Source organism: Chenopodium quinoa, unplaced genomic scaffold (assembly GCF_001683475.1).
Source record: "Chenopodium quinoa cultivar QQ74 unplaced genomic scaffold, ASM168347v1, whole genome shotgun sequence".
NCBI lineage: Eukaryota > Viridiplantae > Streptophyta > Magnoliopsida > Caryophyllales > Amaranthaceae > Chenopodium > Chenopodium quinoa.
The window spans coordinates 2,230,664-2,244,216 of NW_018742733.1; the positions used below are offsets into that span (position 1 = coordinate 2,230,664).

Genomic DNA, 13,553 nt, shown 5'->3' on the forward strand with positions numbered 1-13,553 from the left:
ATGACAAACAACAGCTGAAAGTTCTTAAGGATCAAAATACAAAACAACATGCCATCAGTAGATGATTTTCCTAACAGGGAAGAAGCCGGAGATTAATAGTGAGATACAAGATAGAGACAATTTACAATTCGATCTGCTGACATGATTTTCAACTCAGATTTCAATTGTGAACCTCCTGAAACATTTATAACAGCAAAATGATATATGTTGCCATTGCAAAGCATGCATGAGTGAGGGGTACTCGCATTGCAGCTTGAAATTAGTAAACTACCATTGAGATGAATGCATCCTCCAAAATTATCAATGTAGCTAGAGAGGGTCCAAGCATGAATATTATGATCCAATACACTTCAAATGCTAAGGTTCATTTTTTTTAACAAAAATGCCACGGTTCATATGAAATTAGGATCATAAAATACATTAAAATTACATAGAGACTGAGTAATTACACCCTTCTTTCTTTATCAGGCAAAATTAGTTATATTCATTACTGAATGAGAACCTTACACGAATCCTGACCACAAGTTTCGGTGAGTTTTACAGTTGCAGGGCCTGACATGGTAACTAGCACAGAAAAGAAGTGAGTATATATGCAAGATTTTTTTCACTGTAACTTCAAGTTAAAGAGTATCAAATAGGTGCCTATCAATTACATAGAGATCTATTACAAGCACCATCACGATGATACATGTCACACAATACCTTTCAAAGCATCTAAACCCGAGTCTAATTTGCTGAATCTAATCCTGTTCTTCACATTCGAACATACATCAATGTTAATTCAAATAAGTAGATATGCTACCTCATTGAAGACCCAAACTTGGCTGTTTTGAGAGTAGAAACTGTCCTTTCAAGTTTACTAATCCTGGCTTCAAACTCAAGAATTGATTCTTCAAAAGGGTTGCGACTATCATTATCTTCCCCATTGTTGATAATCAGAAAAGCATCAGCTGCAGAATTGACTTGCTTGATGTCAGTACTGTGATTTGCTGCTTCAGTATGTTCATCTTTAGTAGAAGTGTAGCATATCGTGTTCAATGTAGTGTCAAGCAATGTTTCTTCCCTATTTAAGGTTTCATGATCTTCAGCTAATGAGTCATTCTGCAAATGAATGCATTCCATATGTGGCTTGCTTCCTTCATTCGCATTCAATTTGCTCTTACACACCTCATTTTCCTCGCCTTCCTCCACAACATTGTGCTCACATTTTCCAGTGTCCTGTGACCACACTGTCAAATCTATTGTACTAATTTGCTTGTTCTTATCAAACACATTGGAAGGATTTTTTTGTATTGCAATTTCCGGAATATAAGATGGATTATCATTTGGTGTCTCCTTTCTACTGCCAGCCGAAATTAAAACCATAGCCTCATTACATGGAGTAGAACAAGCAGGTACTCCAGACACCTCAACCACTTTTCCTACGCTTCTCCTCTGTTTGTCATGGATGGTCAATGATTCATGATCACACGGGGACAATGCTGACCTCCACCATTCATGATAGTTGATTGTAACATCTCCCTCGAGCCATCGAGGAGGTATATAAATCTTCAAACCATCAAGCGATTTTTCATAGCTACTCAAAGCAAGTTCTAGATCATCATTCAATCTAATAATGGGATCAGGAATATCTTGATCCATCGCGAATTGCATCCCTACTCTATGTGGAAGATATGGCTCCATACAATCCACACCTATCAAATCACAAGCCATCAAACACCTTGTAAATGACAATAGTTGCTCATCCCATAGCAGAATTCAACAACAACCACATTCCTTGATCACAATAAAACTTGGGAACTTCCCAATTCTTCACATTCAAAGCATAAGGCCGCCACAAAAAATCATCCCCAAATGACTCCACATCCTGCAGCCTCAAACTCCCATTTTTCGATTTCTTTGAACCGCGCCAACGAGCCAATCTCGGCTCTCCACGAGCAAGAAACTTCGGCTTTTTACCTAATCTAGTAAACCTTTCCCAAGCCCGTACATGGACTAAATATAATGGTGCAGTAAGAACAAGCTTTGAATTACCATTTTCACCAGCACATGATATGAAACTAACAATTTTCTCATTTAACAAACTCAAATCACGATAAATCGAAGCTAAAACAGCATGAGCTAAAGCAATCTTGGTACCATTAGCTAAACTAATTGCAATTGAAAACAAATTAGGAGCAATAGTATTGTACACATTTGTAGGAAAAACATACCTAGACAACCACAATACAAGAAAAGCAACATGCTCCAAATGACCACCTTTACCCTTGAAATACTTCATCCAACCTAAATGAGTCACAAGATTATTAGAATTACTCATAATTTCAGAACATGAATTGACCAAACTAGCCTCAATATCATCAAAGTTTCTATTCTTAGAAGGGGTAAGAACAGAAACACCCAAAACAGGAAATCCACCCAAAATCATAACATCCTCCAAAGTAATGGTACATTCACCCCAAGAAAAGATAAATGTATTTGTTTTAGAGCACCATTTCTCAGCCAAACTTATGATTAGCTCATTATCCTTCTTAATGTAATAACCCGATGACAAGATAGCATCAAAGATCCCAACTTTCTTCCAAATGCTTTGATGGGTTGGTTGTAATTCATCAATCCATGACTTCCATAACCTTTGTGGATTTGGGGTACCTTTGAATGACACCATTTTTGTGACATCTTGAATGATTTTAGGGTTTGAAGAGAGAGAAAGAGAAGGGGGTTTAGATAGAGAAGGTTGTTGATTAGTGGAGCTTAAGAAGGGTTTTAGGAAATGGGCTTTTCTAAGTGTTGGAATTCCTCCATTTGGTCTAACCATTGACTCTTCTCTTTCAAAAATCATCATTTTTTTCATGCTAATTTTCTGGGTTTATCTATTTTTTTTCAATTTTGTTGGGTTCATTTGCTTTTGTATGCATTTATTTTATGCAAGTTTGGCGTGCTTAGAGAATTGCCACTCTAAAAATGAAGTACAGTTCTACAGTAGGAGTGCAGGGCAATCGAAAGTAGTATTGAGCCAAAATTGGAAATATTTATGCATAAATTTTTCTAATGGTCATTCATCACACAATAAAGGGAAAAAAAAAAACTTTGCTTGTTCTCATATGTTGACCAGATGACCACTAATGTACTAAAAAAATTGTGAATATAGCACGAAAAAATGTGTTTTATACAATAATAGAAGTGCTAAATTAAATTTAAATCGTGAGTCATTTCTCAATTCATATAATGTGAAACGGTTCTAGTGAAAAAAAAAAAGTAATACAAAGTATACAGAGTACAAAGATAAATATAAAGTAAAAATATTCTTTAGAAAATTATTCTAAATATATCAAAGATTGTGCGAAAATTGGACTTGAATATGGGTCGGCCTATAGAATATAGAAGGGCTAAACTTAGACTTTATATTTACCTACACCTAAAAAACTAATAAGCTACTAATTCGTACATGTTTTAGCTAAGTTTCAACTTTTAAAGTTAAAAAACGCAAGTTGGCAAGTATGAATAAATACCTACACCTAAAAAAACGCAAGTTTCAACATGTGGAATTTTGGTACAAATATTATTTTTAAAAATTAATGCATAATAATAGTCTAATTCTTATAAACAATTTATTTTAAAAAAAATAAAATCAGTCATAACGAATTAATGATGAGATTCAATAGGAAACAACATATTCAGAATTTTTACTCCATTTATATTTATGATATTCTCTATATTCAGACTTAAATTTCGTATTAACAGTTCACATTACACACTCAAATCCTCAAAAACAGGATTAAAGAGCACCTAAACTAAATAATTATGTAGCAATAATAAGCCTGCCTTGGGTGAAAATTCTTATAAATACATTAAGGTAGAGGACTTTTTTCAAAGAGGCTAACAGCTCATAAGCTAGAGTTAGATCCCTATTTAAACAATTGATGAGATTATCACGCAATAATCAAACGCTCAGAAATTAAAATCATCAACATCATTCCAAAACAAATTACACTGGAAAATATGGCAATTTCTATTACTAATGACACTAACATGACAATTTCTGGTACTATCAATGCTGATGATAAAACCGTCCTCTTTCTCAAGTTAAGGATCCCTAAACAGAACAACAACAAAGGTTATTTTCTTAATCTTCGGGTGTACCCTTTTATATTATATGGTATTATGCATCAACATAATTCTTATTGCATTCAATTCTATGTTGTTTTACGTACTACTCCTAACATTTAAGGAATTCATCACCCATCTTGAGAGCACTGCATGGATTTAATTCGCCGATTGTCACATGTACAAAAAAAAAAAAAAAAAAAAAAAAAAAAAAAAAAAAGTTACTATCATAGGTTAGGAAAATATAAGCCTGTAAATGTGGAATATGAAACGACTCAGACGTTCTTATAGGGAGACACCTTCATTCTTATAGTTTTGTGAATATTTGTATTGGATGTATAATTGATCACGAGATTATATTGTTTTGTGTAACTAATGGTTTGTTTTTTTATATGTGCATGAATATATATGGAACTACAAGGTTATATTGTCCACTTTCCATTCCACACCATGTATGACACCGCGAAGAGTGTTGCAGATGAGATGGTGAGCGAGCTGGATTTATTAAATGACGGTGATGAACTCAAGATTGCTAATATGATTGACAAGAAAATCTCTGATGAAATTCCTGGGTGGAAAGGTACAAGTTCGCCCAATAATCAACCAGCAGCACCTATTACAGCGCGCCTTTGAATGCCATGAAGTTTGATGAACAGAACTACCCTCCCTACGTGAATGTTGAAATTTCCTCCCTTTTTGGGGAATTTTGGTTTGGTTTTAATAATATACTACAGTATAATAAATATAGAGTAGGAAGTTCTTAGTATACATAACTTAAATGGTAAATTTCTTCTAAATTACTCTGTAGTCATTTCCTGCAAATCTGATGCTGCACGGCAGCAGGACCATCTCAGGTATGTCACAAAAGCAATAATTCTCTAGTTAATCTCACTAGGAAACATGATTACCAACCAATTTGTCAATAATTATGTTCGGCTTTATTCCTTTGCCAAGAAGATGTGCTCTAAAGTCAGAATAGACTCCTCTTGCTAAGTCTGATGGGGTGCTTCATAAATCATGATGCTAGTAAGAAGGCAAGACAGCAACACGGATGCAGTATTTCAGCAACTTGGTTCATTTTTTAGCCAAAAACATTTCATTGTGATTGTGTGGGTTATTTCAGCCACTACAGAAATAAATTTCCCATCAAAGTGAAGGAAGCTGAGTAGCTGACTGTATGGGAGTTCTGAAAGAGCCCAAAGAGAATTCGGAAATGGACTGTTCTCTGCATATCAATTTTCTTCACTCGAGTGTAGCAACTGTTCTAACAGAAGATTTTTTTAGCAGTCCAACCTAAAGTTAATATACTTGGGGAAAAAACATATCAGCATTGGAATTAACTAATAACTGTAAAGATACTATAAACCAAGTAAAGAGACTATTGCAAACAGTACAAACAGACAAACAAACAAGCTATATAAGTAAATTATTATATGATAAGATGAAATAAAGCATTCATCATGCTGCTACATTGCCTATAAGTTATATGATTATATGGACTAAGTACTTACATCGACATTTCTGAATCTGCCGAAAGTACAGTAGATTACACTTAAACCAGATCAGAGTTTATATCATTTTTATGTCCTTTTTTAAACTCTTTGTCAATCCAGCCACTATGATAAAACTGCCTTTACAAAAAATTCTAGCTCCGATCCCTATCCTTAATTATCATATTTATCTAAACCTAAGCTGCATTGATCTTTGCCCTGTGCCCCTGTATATATAAACATATCAATGTCGGTACAAGATCTTACCTTACCATGGACCTTCTCTTAGCTGCTTTCTTAGAATAAACTATCTTCTCAAGCCTATTAAGCCTAGAATTGATTTCCAGACATTTTGCTTCAAACGATTTAAGATCATTATCCATTTCTTTATTACTGACAATAACAAAAGCATCAGGTGAAGTCTTCATTCGCTCTATGTCTTCATCTACTGCAACTGTATCCATTTTTTCACCACTGACATTAGCAATATCATCAAGTGAGGTCTTCATTTGCTCTATGTCAACATCTACTGCAACTGTCTGATGTACATCTTCAGCAATTGCACCACACAAAGGAGTCGTCTCAGTTTTGATCAGTGGCCTTGCTCCACGAAAGGTTCCATTATCTTCAATCAATTTTTCATTTGGAGAACAAGCACCCTCAGAGTACTCTCTATGTTCACAAGAAGTTGATTTTCTGTATGGCCTGTTACTGCTACTCCCAGCAAAATCTACATTCATCTCCTCGTTACATTGGGAAGATGAACAAACAGGAATTTCATTTTGAGAATGAGTACTCTCTGAATACTTGCTGTCCACACCCAGGTTACCATCACTCTGATGATACACTTCTTTTTCCCTGTCTTCCTCTATAGCATTCGATTCATTCACTTCTTTTTCCATGTCTTCCTCTATAGCATTCAATTCATTCACATCTTGCTCCCTGTCTTCCTCTATAGCATTCGATTCATTCACTTGTTTTTCCCTGTCTTTGTCTATAGCATTCGATTCATTCTTTCTGTTGTCCTCTAGCCCCAACAACAAATCAATCACAATATCCTGCACTCCCTTAATTTTTACAGAAGATGGTAATTTTTCATTTGGCTTTTCCCTGCTATTGCCTGAACAATCCAACTCAACAGCCTTAGTACATGGGGAGGATGAAGGAAGAGGAGCCTCCTTGCAATTCCCTTCCTTACTTTCCTGCAGAATTTGAGATAATTTCTTCACCTTCATCTTTCCTTTCCTCTGCATCGGCTTTTCAGCAGGAAGTGAATCTAGTGTCTTCCACCAATTAGAATACTGAATGGTAATATCTCCTTCAACCAATCGAGGAGGCATATAGAATTTCAAACCATGAAGCGATTCGTCATAGCTACTCCAAGCAAGTTCAACATCAGCATTCAATCTAGGAATTGAAATCGGAATATCTTGATCCATTCCAAATTGCATTGCTACTCTATGAGGCATGTATTGCTTAACACAATTCACACCCACCAACTCACACACCCTCAAACACACCGCGAATGACAATAGTTCCTCATCAACCTCAGAATCCACCAACACCCACATTTCCTCATCACAATAAAACTTAGGAAATTCCCAATTTTTTACATACAAAGCATAAGGCCTCCACAAAAACTCACCTCCAGCAGACTCAATTTCAACCCTCAACCTCCCATTTTCCACACACTTCACACCGTGCCAACGAGCCAATCTCGGCTCACCACGAACAAGGGGTTCGGGTTTAGGCCCTAATGTTCGAAACCTCTCCCAAGCCCAAACCTGAATCAATTGAAAGGGTGCCCAAAGAACAAGCTTTGAACCATCACCTTGACCATTTTCACAGTTTAAACTTACAATTTTCTTCTTCAACAAACTCAAATCTCTATAAATTAAAGCTAACACAGCAGGAGCAAGCGCGATTCGAGTACCTCTAGCAAGACTAATAGCAATGTTGTAAACATTAAAGGAAGAAAAAACATACCTCGATAACCATAGAACAATCAATGCCACATTTTCCATTTCACCACCATAACCCTTGAAGTAATTCATCCATTCAAGATGACTAATTTGAGATACATCACTATCTTTCTTGATTTTTGCACAAGCATCCTTCAACCTTCTCACAATCTTACGATCATCTTCAACATTACCCGAGTTTTCGAGAACCGAAAACCCGAAAACTGAGAACCCTCCAAGGATCATAACATCCTCCAAAGTTATAGTAGCTTCACCCCAAGGAAAAACAAAAGTATTAGTTTCAGGGCACCATTTTTCAACCAATCCAATGATTAACTCATTATCCTCCTTAATTTCATAAGTTGAACACCTAATTGCATCATATATTCCAGCTCTTTTCCAACTTAATTCATGGGTTTTCTGCAGATTTTCAACCCAAATATTCCGACTTAGGGCCCACAAAATATAAAATCAAAATTATATTATTAAAAAAATAAAAAAAAAAAATAAAAAAAACCAAACCCACCACTACCACCTCCGACAACCCTCCCTTTCCCCGTTTCTATTTTCGGCATCCATAATTCCTTCAATTTCCTCCACTCCTCAAATCTCACCACCACCACAACCCACCTCTTAATCTCTTATATAGTTCTATCCATAGTTACCAATGTCAACCCATATTCTAGAATTATCATCCAACTCTCTAAATCTCCTCCTCTTCAATCAATTACAAGCTACTCACTTGAAAATTTTAGAAGTTTGTACATGCTTTAAATCCATTGTTGGTTGAATTAATTCAACAATCTTATCAAGCCAATAAATCAAAACCATAAAAACTGAAAATTAAATTAAAAAACAAATTGAAGAGTGCAATCAACCTTGGAATGAGCAGAGGAAGCGGCAACGTGAATGTTTCGTGAGGAAACGCCGATATGGGTAGGGGTATTTTGAGGAAGTGACAAAGTGGGTGGGGTTTGGTGGTGAAGAGGCGATGTGGGTAGGGGTTAGGGGTGGAGGCTAGGTGGGGCTTGGTAAGGTTTGCCGAAAGGAGTGGTGGTTGGTTCGGGTGAGGGTGAGGGTGAGGGTGAGGGTGGTGTGTTAGGTCGTTGATTTGGGTGGAGTGCAGGAGATGGGAGAGCTGCCAAGGGTTGGGTTAAGGGGATTTTTTTTAATTTTGATTTTTTTTTGAGCAATTATGTGGTGACACGTGTAACTAAGTCAGAAAAGTGGCCGGAAATGGAAAAGGGCGGTGAAATTTACATGTTTTGACATTAATGGGTGGTAATTTTTAATTTCGAAAAAAACGGGTGGTAAATTCAATACATGGTACATTTTGGGGTGGTTATTTACAAAAAGTCCTAAATAAAATACTGATAGTTAGAATATTAAAAAATTACTCTATATAAAAGAAATATAATGGGATTAATAATGAGTATTATCCCATTTAATTACTAGATGGGATACTCAGGGTAATGCGGAAATTGTTTGTAGGGATGTTTTCCCCCAAAGCATTATTGCTTTGGCGGATGGTGATTTAATATAAAATACCCTTAATGCTTTCTTTCAAAAAAAAATTATTGAAAAGTAATGAATGTGAGAGAAAATTTAAAAAATAAAATAAAATAAAAAAAAGTAATTGTGGGTTTGGATGAGGGCCTTAAAAGAAAAATCATATGTAGTATGATACGTAGTATTAAAATGTAAATTTTTGCCAAAGAGAAAGCGTAACATTTATTAAAACACGACTAAATTAGGTAAGTATAACAATTATTAAAATACGAAGGGACTAAATGCTTTATTTTTATTTTTCTATGGCACATATTTGTAATCAATAATATCTTTAATTATCAATAAATATAATTTATAACAATTAAAAAATTAATAATCTATCTATTTTTTAAAATGATTCCACAAATACTCACAAAAGTATATCAATATCAATAAGGGGGTAGTTCAAGGGAGGGTGGGGGCAAGGGGTACCAAGGTTTGGATAGCATGGCTGCATGGGGAAGAGGTGTTGAGGATGGGACTTGGGTGGGGAGGAGGGTGCCTTTGTTGGTATTATTTGGGGAGGCCGACGGTGAGGCTGGGGTTGGGGTGGGGAGGCCGATGGTAGGGATCAAGAGTCGATTCGCGGTGGATAAGGGATCCAATCCGACAATAGGGGATGGGGAGGGGGGGTTGCCGACAATAAGGGCTGAGTGGATTGTTTTGGTTTTTTTACCCAATTAATATATGGTGACATGACATAGTAGTAGGCCCTACTAATAGAATTCATTAAGTGGTGGTGAAATTTAACTTTTTAATTTATTTGATACGTAGTACTAGTGATAAAATAAAAGTTTAAGAGATTTTGATGGTAAAAAACAATATCAAATTTTAAGATGAAGTAAAAAAGACTCATCCTCTTCAATCTTATTAAATTTTTTGTGTTTCATTTGAAGTAGGTTCTCAATGGAAAGATTCTTGTACTTCATTTGTGTCACATCATTATAAATGCATGTCAATATGGCTAATTTAACTACTATCATTTGACAACTTTTGGATTGGCATTTCTAAAATTGACATCTTCAACGATTAGAAATTTGGGAGTTTATAACAAAAACTTAGGTAGATCAATGTAATTGACGCTTAGTTATTCTCAATTTTTTTATATAGTACTCTCTTCATTTCTTAAAGAAAGTCACGTTTGGTGATTTTACGCCCGTTATTAAGGAAAGTAAGAAGGTGAAAAGCAATAATTATGTGTATCGCATATATCAATTATTCGTTGAAAATAGATAAATATTAATGTAAATAAGAATAGTTGCATTATGTCTCTTGTTAATTATTTTTAAGCCTAGTAGGGGGCTTCGGCAGGGTGATCCTATGTCTCCTTTCCTGTTTATTATGTGTGCGGAGGGTCTATCTGCTCTTCTTCGTGATGCTGAGAGGAGGAAGCTCATTCATGGGGTGAAGATAGGTAGGCATGTTGAACCTATCTCTCACTTATTTTTTGCTGATGATAGTCTGTTATTTATTAGAGCAAATGAAGATGAAACTGATGAGGTGCTCAATATTCTCTCTACTTATGAGTTGGCGTCGGGCCAGAAATTGAATATGGAAAAATCGGAAGTGTCATTTAGCCGAAACATTGAGTGTGATAAGAAAAATATGCTTCAGATGAAGTTATCTTTTAAGGCTGTCGTTGGACATGACAAATATTTGGGTCTTCCAACTTACATTGGGGGGTCTAAAAAACAGGTTTTTCAAAGTATTCAAATTCGGATCTGGAAAAAACTCAAGGGGTGGAAGGAAAATTTTCTTTCTTAGGCTGGAAGGGAAATTCTTATCAAGTCTGTGGCTCAAGCAATACCGATTTATGCTATGCAATGCTTTTCACTCCCTACTAGCATTCTTAATGTTGTGGAAAACATGTGTAGGAACTTTTTCTGGGGACAAAAGAAGGATGAAAGGAAGTTGTGTTGGGTGGCTTGGAAGAAAATGTATGGAGCAAAAAATCAAGGGGGTATGGGGTTCCGGAATATGCATATTTTCAACAAGGCCATGTTGGCAAAGCAAGCTTGGAAGGTGGTGACTAATGAAAACTCTCTTATGGCTCGGGTATTGAAGGGGAAATACTTTCCGTCATCAAATTTTTTTGAGGCGAAAGTAGTATCGGGTATGAGCTTTACTTGGCGCTCTATATTGAGTGTGCGGGAGGTGATTGTAAAGGGGGCTAGGAAGAATGTTGGAGCTGGGTCTGGCATCAATATTTGGGATGACCCTTGGGTCCCCAATTTGCCAAACTTTCGGGTGCTATCTGCCAGGGGTGAGGGGGATGATGCGCCGAATGTGGTTTCTGATTTGTGGGAGGATCGTAGCTGGAATCGAAGCACTTTACAGGGACTCTTCTCTGAGTGGGAAGTAAATGAGATATGCAGCATTCCAATCCCTACATTTGACAATGAGGATTCTTGGTGTTGGCACCTGTCGAAGGATGGAATCTATAGTGTCAAGAGTGTGTACAATTTTCTTATGGATGAGGAATTAAGGAGTAGGGCGTCTTCATCACTGTCTTTCCCTCCCTTTAATTGGAAGTTGATTTGGCATGCTAAGATACCTCCAAAAATCAAATTTTTTGGGTGGAGGTGTATGAGGGGTGCCATTGCTGTGAGATTGAACTTATGTGCTAGGGGCATGGAGGTTGATCGCATTTGTCCAATGTGTGGTGAAGCCGAGGAGTCGACATTGCATATGCTGCTGCTGTGTGCTGAGGCGAGGCCAATTTGGAAGCATTCGTTGCTTAGGCTCGATATTAAGGAAGATGATGAGACTTGTTTCAGGAGCTGGTGTGCCTCAATGAGCAACAAAATTAAAGAACCAAGGTGGTGGAGTGTGTTCTGGTGTGTGGCGTGGGGGGTCTGGTTGAAGCGCAACTCTTGGGTCTTCGAGAAAAAAAAGATGGCTGAGCATGTTATTATACACAAGGCTGCTGTTTTGGCTTGTGAATATGAAGAGGCAATGTTTCAGAGTGTTGGTGGGCTGCAAACTCAATCTTTGGGGTCAGTTTGGAAGGCGCCTCCAGCTGGGTTTTATAAGCTAAATTCAGATGCAAACTTCTCCACCAGTATGCAGCTTGGTTTGGGAGGGGTGCTGAGAGATGCTGTGGGTGATGTGGTGGTTGCTTTCTGCTCATTTCTGCCAGGTTTTTTCAGTGTTGAAGTTGGTGAGGCGATTGTTATGCGTGAGACCCTCAAGACTGTGCTCGAGGCAGGATTTCGAAGAGTGATTCTTGAAACTGATAATATCAAGCTCTTCCATCACATGAAAAAGGGGGTGACGCCACCTAATGCCTTTGGAGGGGTAGTTAAAGACATCTTACGGATGTCAGGTTTGTGCTCGTCTGTTTCGTTTTCTTTTGTTAAAAGATTGGGCAATGGTGTGGCCCATAGCTTAGCTAGTTTGAGTTGCTCTTTTAGTGAATATCGTGTTTGGTTAGAAGAGTATCCCCTGGAAATTCAAAGGGCAGTTTGTAAGGATATTGATCTTTTGATGAATGAATAAAGCTAAGCTCGGTGTTTTGTCAAAAAAAAAAAAAAAAAAAAAAAAAGAATAGTTGCATTAGAAGTAGGTAATTATTTTAGTAAATAAAAATATATTATAGATGCATTGGAACGGTAAATGTGTAAAACAAATTTACATTAATATATAAAATGCTTAAAACGTACTCGTAGCAAACTAACAATTATAGGAAAACGCTTAAAATGACTCACGTAATCATAAACAGAGGGGATATTTTCATATTACGAAGTATTTTATTTTATCCACATAATAGTATTGTTTTAGTGCCTAATTTAAATATTTGTCCGTTTTAATTTTGGAACTCCAAGGGACAACGCGTAGAATTTTTAAAGAGTGAAGTAAAAAGTGAAAGATGAAAGAAGATTGGTATATTTTATAAGAAGGGTAAATAATTCAATTCAAAATATTTAGGAAGATTGGTACGGAGTATATTTTATAAGAAGGTAATTATGTCCATTCAAAATAAAATGCGAGTGTTACCTAGTAAACAACCCTTTTTTTTAATCGTTTGAATTTTGAAATGCTTAGAAGTTTTTTTATTAGAATGTGTGCCGACATTCTCTCTTTTTTTTTTTTTTTTTTTTTTTTTTTTTTTTTTTTTTGTTCATTGCAAACAATCAGCAAATAATTGAATTATATATCCAAACCTTGTTTAATGTCGTTTCATTTATTTACCGAGTATCCTATATTAATGTTAGACCTGGAAAATAGGTTATTCGGGTCGAGTTAATTTCGGGTTCACAAATATTTGGGGCGGGTCAGTTTGGGTCATCATTTCGGATTAAGTTTGGGTTGGGTCAAGTTCGGGTTGAGTCACTTTTGGGGTGGGATTTGGTTCGGGGATTGATTTCGGTGGTGGTTATGGTGGTTTCAGGGTGGGAATTAGTGTATGGGGTGATTTCGGTGGTGGCTATGGTGGTTATGGAGGTGG

At 36.5% G+C, this 13,553-nt stretch overlaps 3 protein-coding genes across 3 annotated transcripts; all 3 read right to left on the reverse strand.

The window, feature by feature from the left end:
- Positions 1-798: 798 nt before the first annotated feature.
- On the reverse strand, positions 799-1,713 carry LOC110723535. Its single transcript, XM_021902888.1, has one exon. The coding sequence runs from the start codon at positions 1,711-1,713 to the stop codon at positions 799-801; it is 915 nt and encodes a 304-aa protein (XP_021758580.1).
- Positions 1,714-1,741: 28 nt separating this feature from the next.
- On the reverse strand, positions 1,742-2,668 carry LOC110723536 (serine/threonine-protein phosphatase 7 long form homolog). Its single transcript, XM_021902889.1, has one exon. It carries the CDS (start codon positions 2,666-2,668, stop codon positions 1,742-1,744), a length of 927 nt encoding a protein of 308 aa, XP_021758581.1.
- A 1,981-nt stretch (positions 2,669-4,649) lies between these two features.
- Positions 4,650-8,560, reverse strand: LOC110723802. Its single transcript, XM_021903177.1, has 2 exons — positions 8,437-8,560; positions 4,650-7,978 (listed from the first exon to the last, which is right to left on the reverse strand). Exon 2 carries the CDS (start codon positions 7,802-7,804, stop codon positions 5,861-5,863), a length of 1,944 nt encoding a protein of 647 aa, XP_021758869.1. The 5' UTR covers positions 7,805-7,978; positions 8,437-8,560; the 3' UTR covers positions 4,650-5,860.
- Positions 8,561-13,553: the final 4,993 nt, after the last annotated feature.

Coding starts and splice junctions, on each gene's coding strand:
- LOC110723535 (XM_021902888.1), bottom strand. CDS start 1,713: ATGGCTTGTGATTTGATAGGTGTGGATTGTATGGAGCCATATCTTCCA.
- LOC110723536 (XM_021902889.1), bottom strand. CDS start 2,668: ATGGTGTCATTCAAAGGTACCCCAAATCCACAAAGGTTATGGAAGTCA.
- LOC110723802 (XM_021903177.1), bottom strand. CDS start 7,804: ATGATCCTTGGAGGGTTCTCAGTTTTCGGGTTTTCGGTTCTCGAAAAC.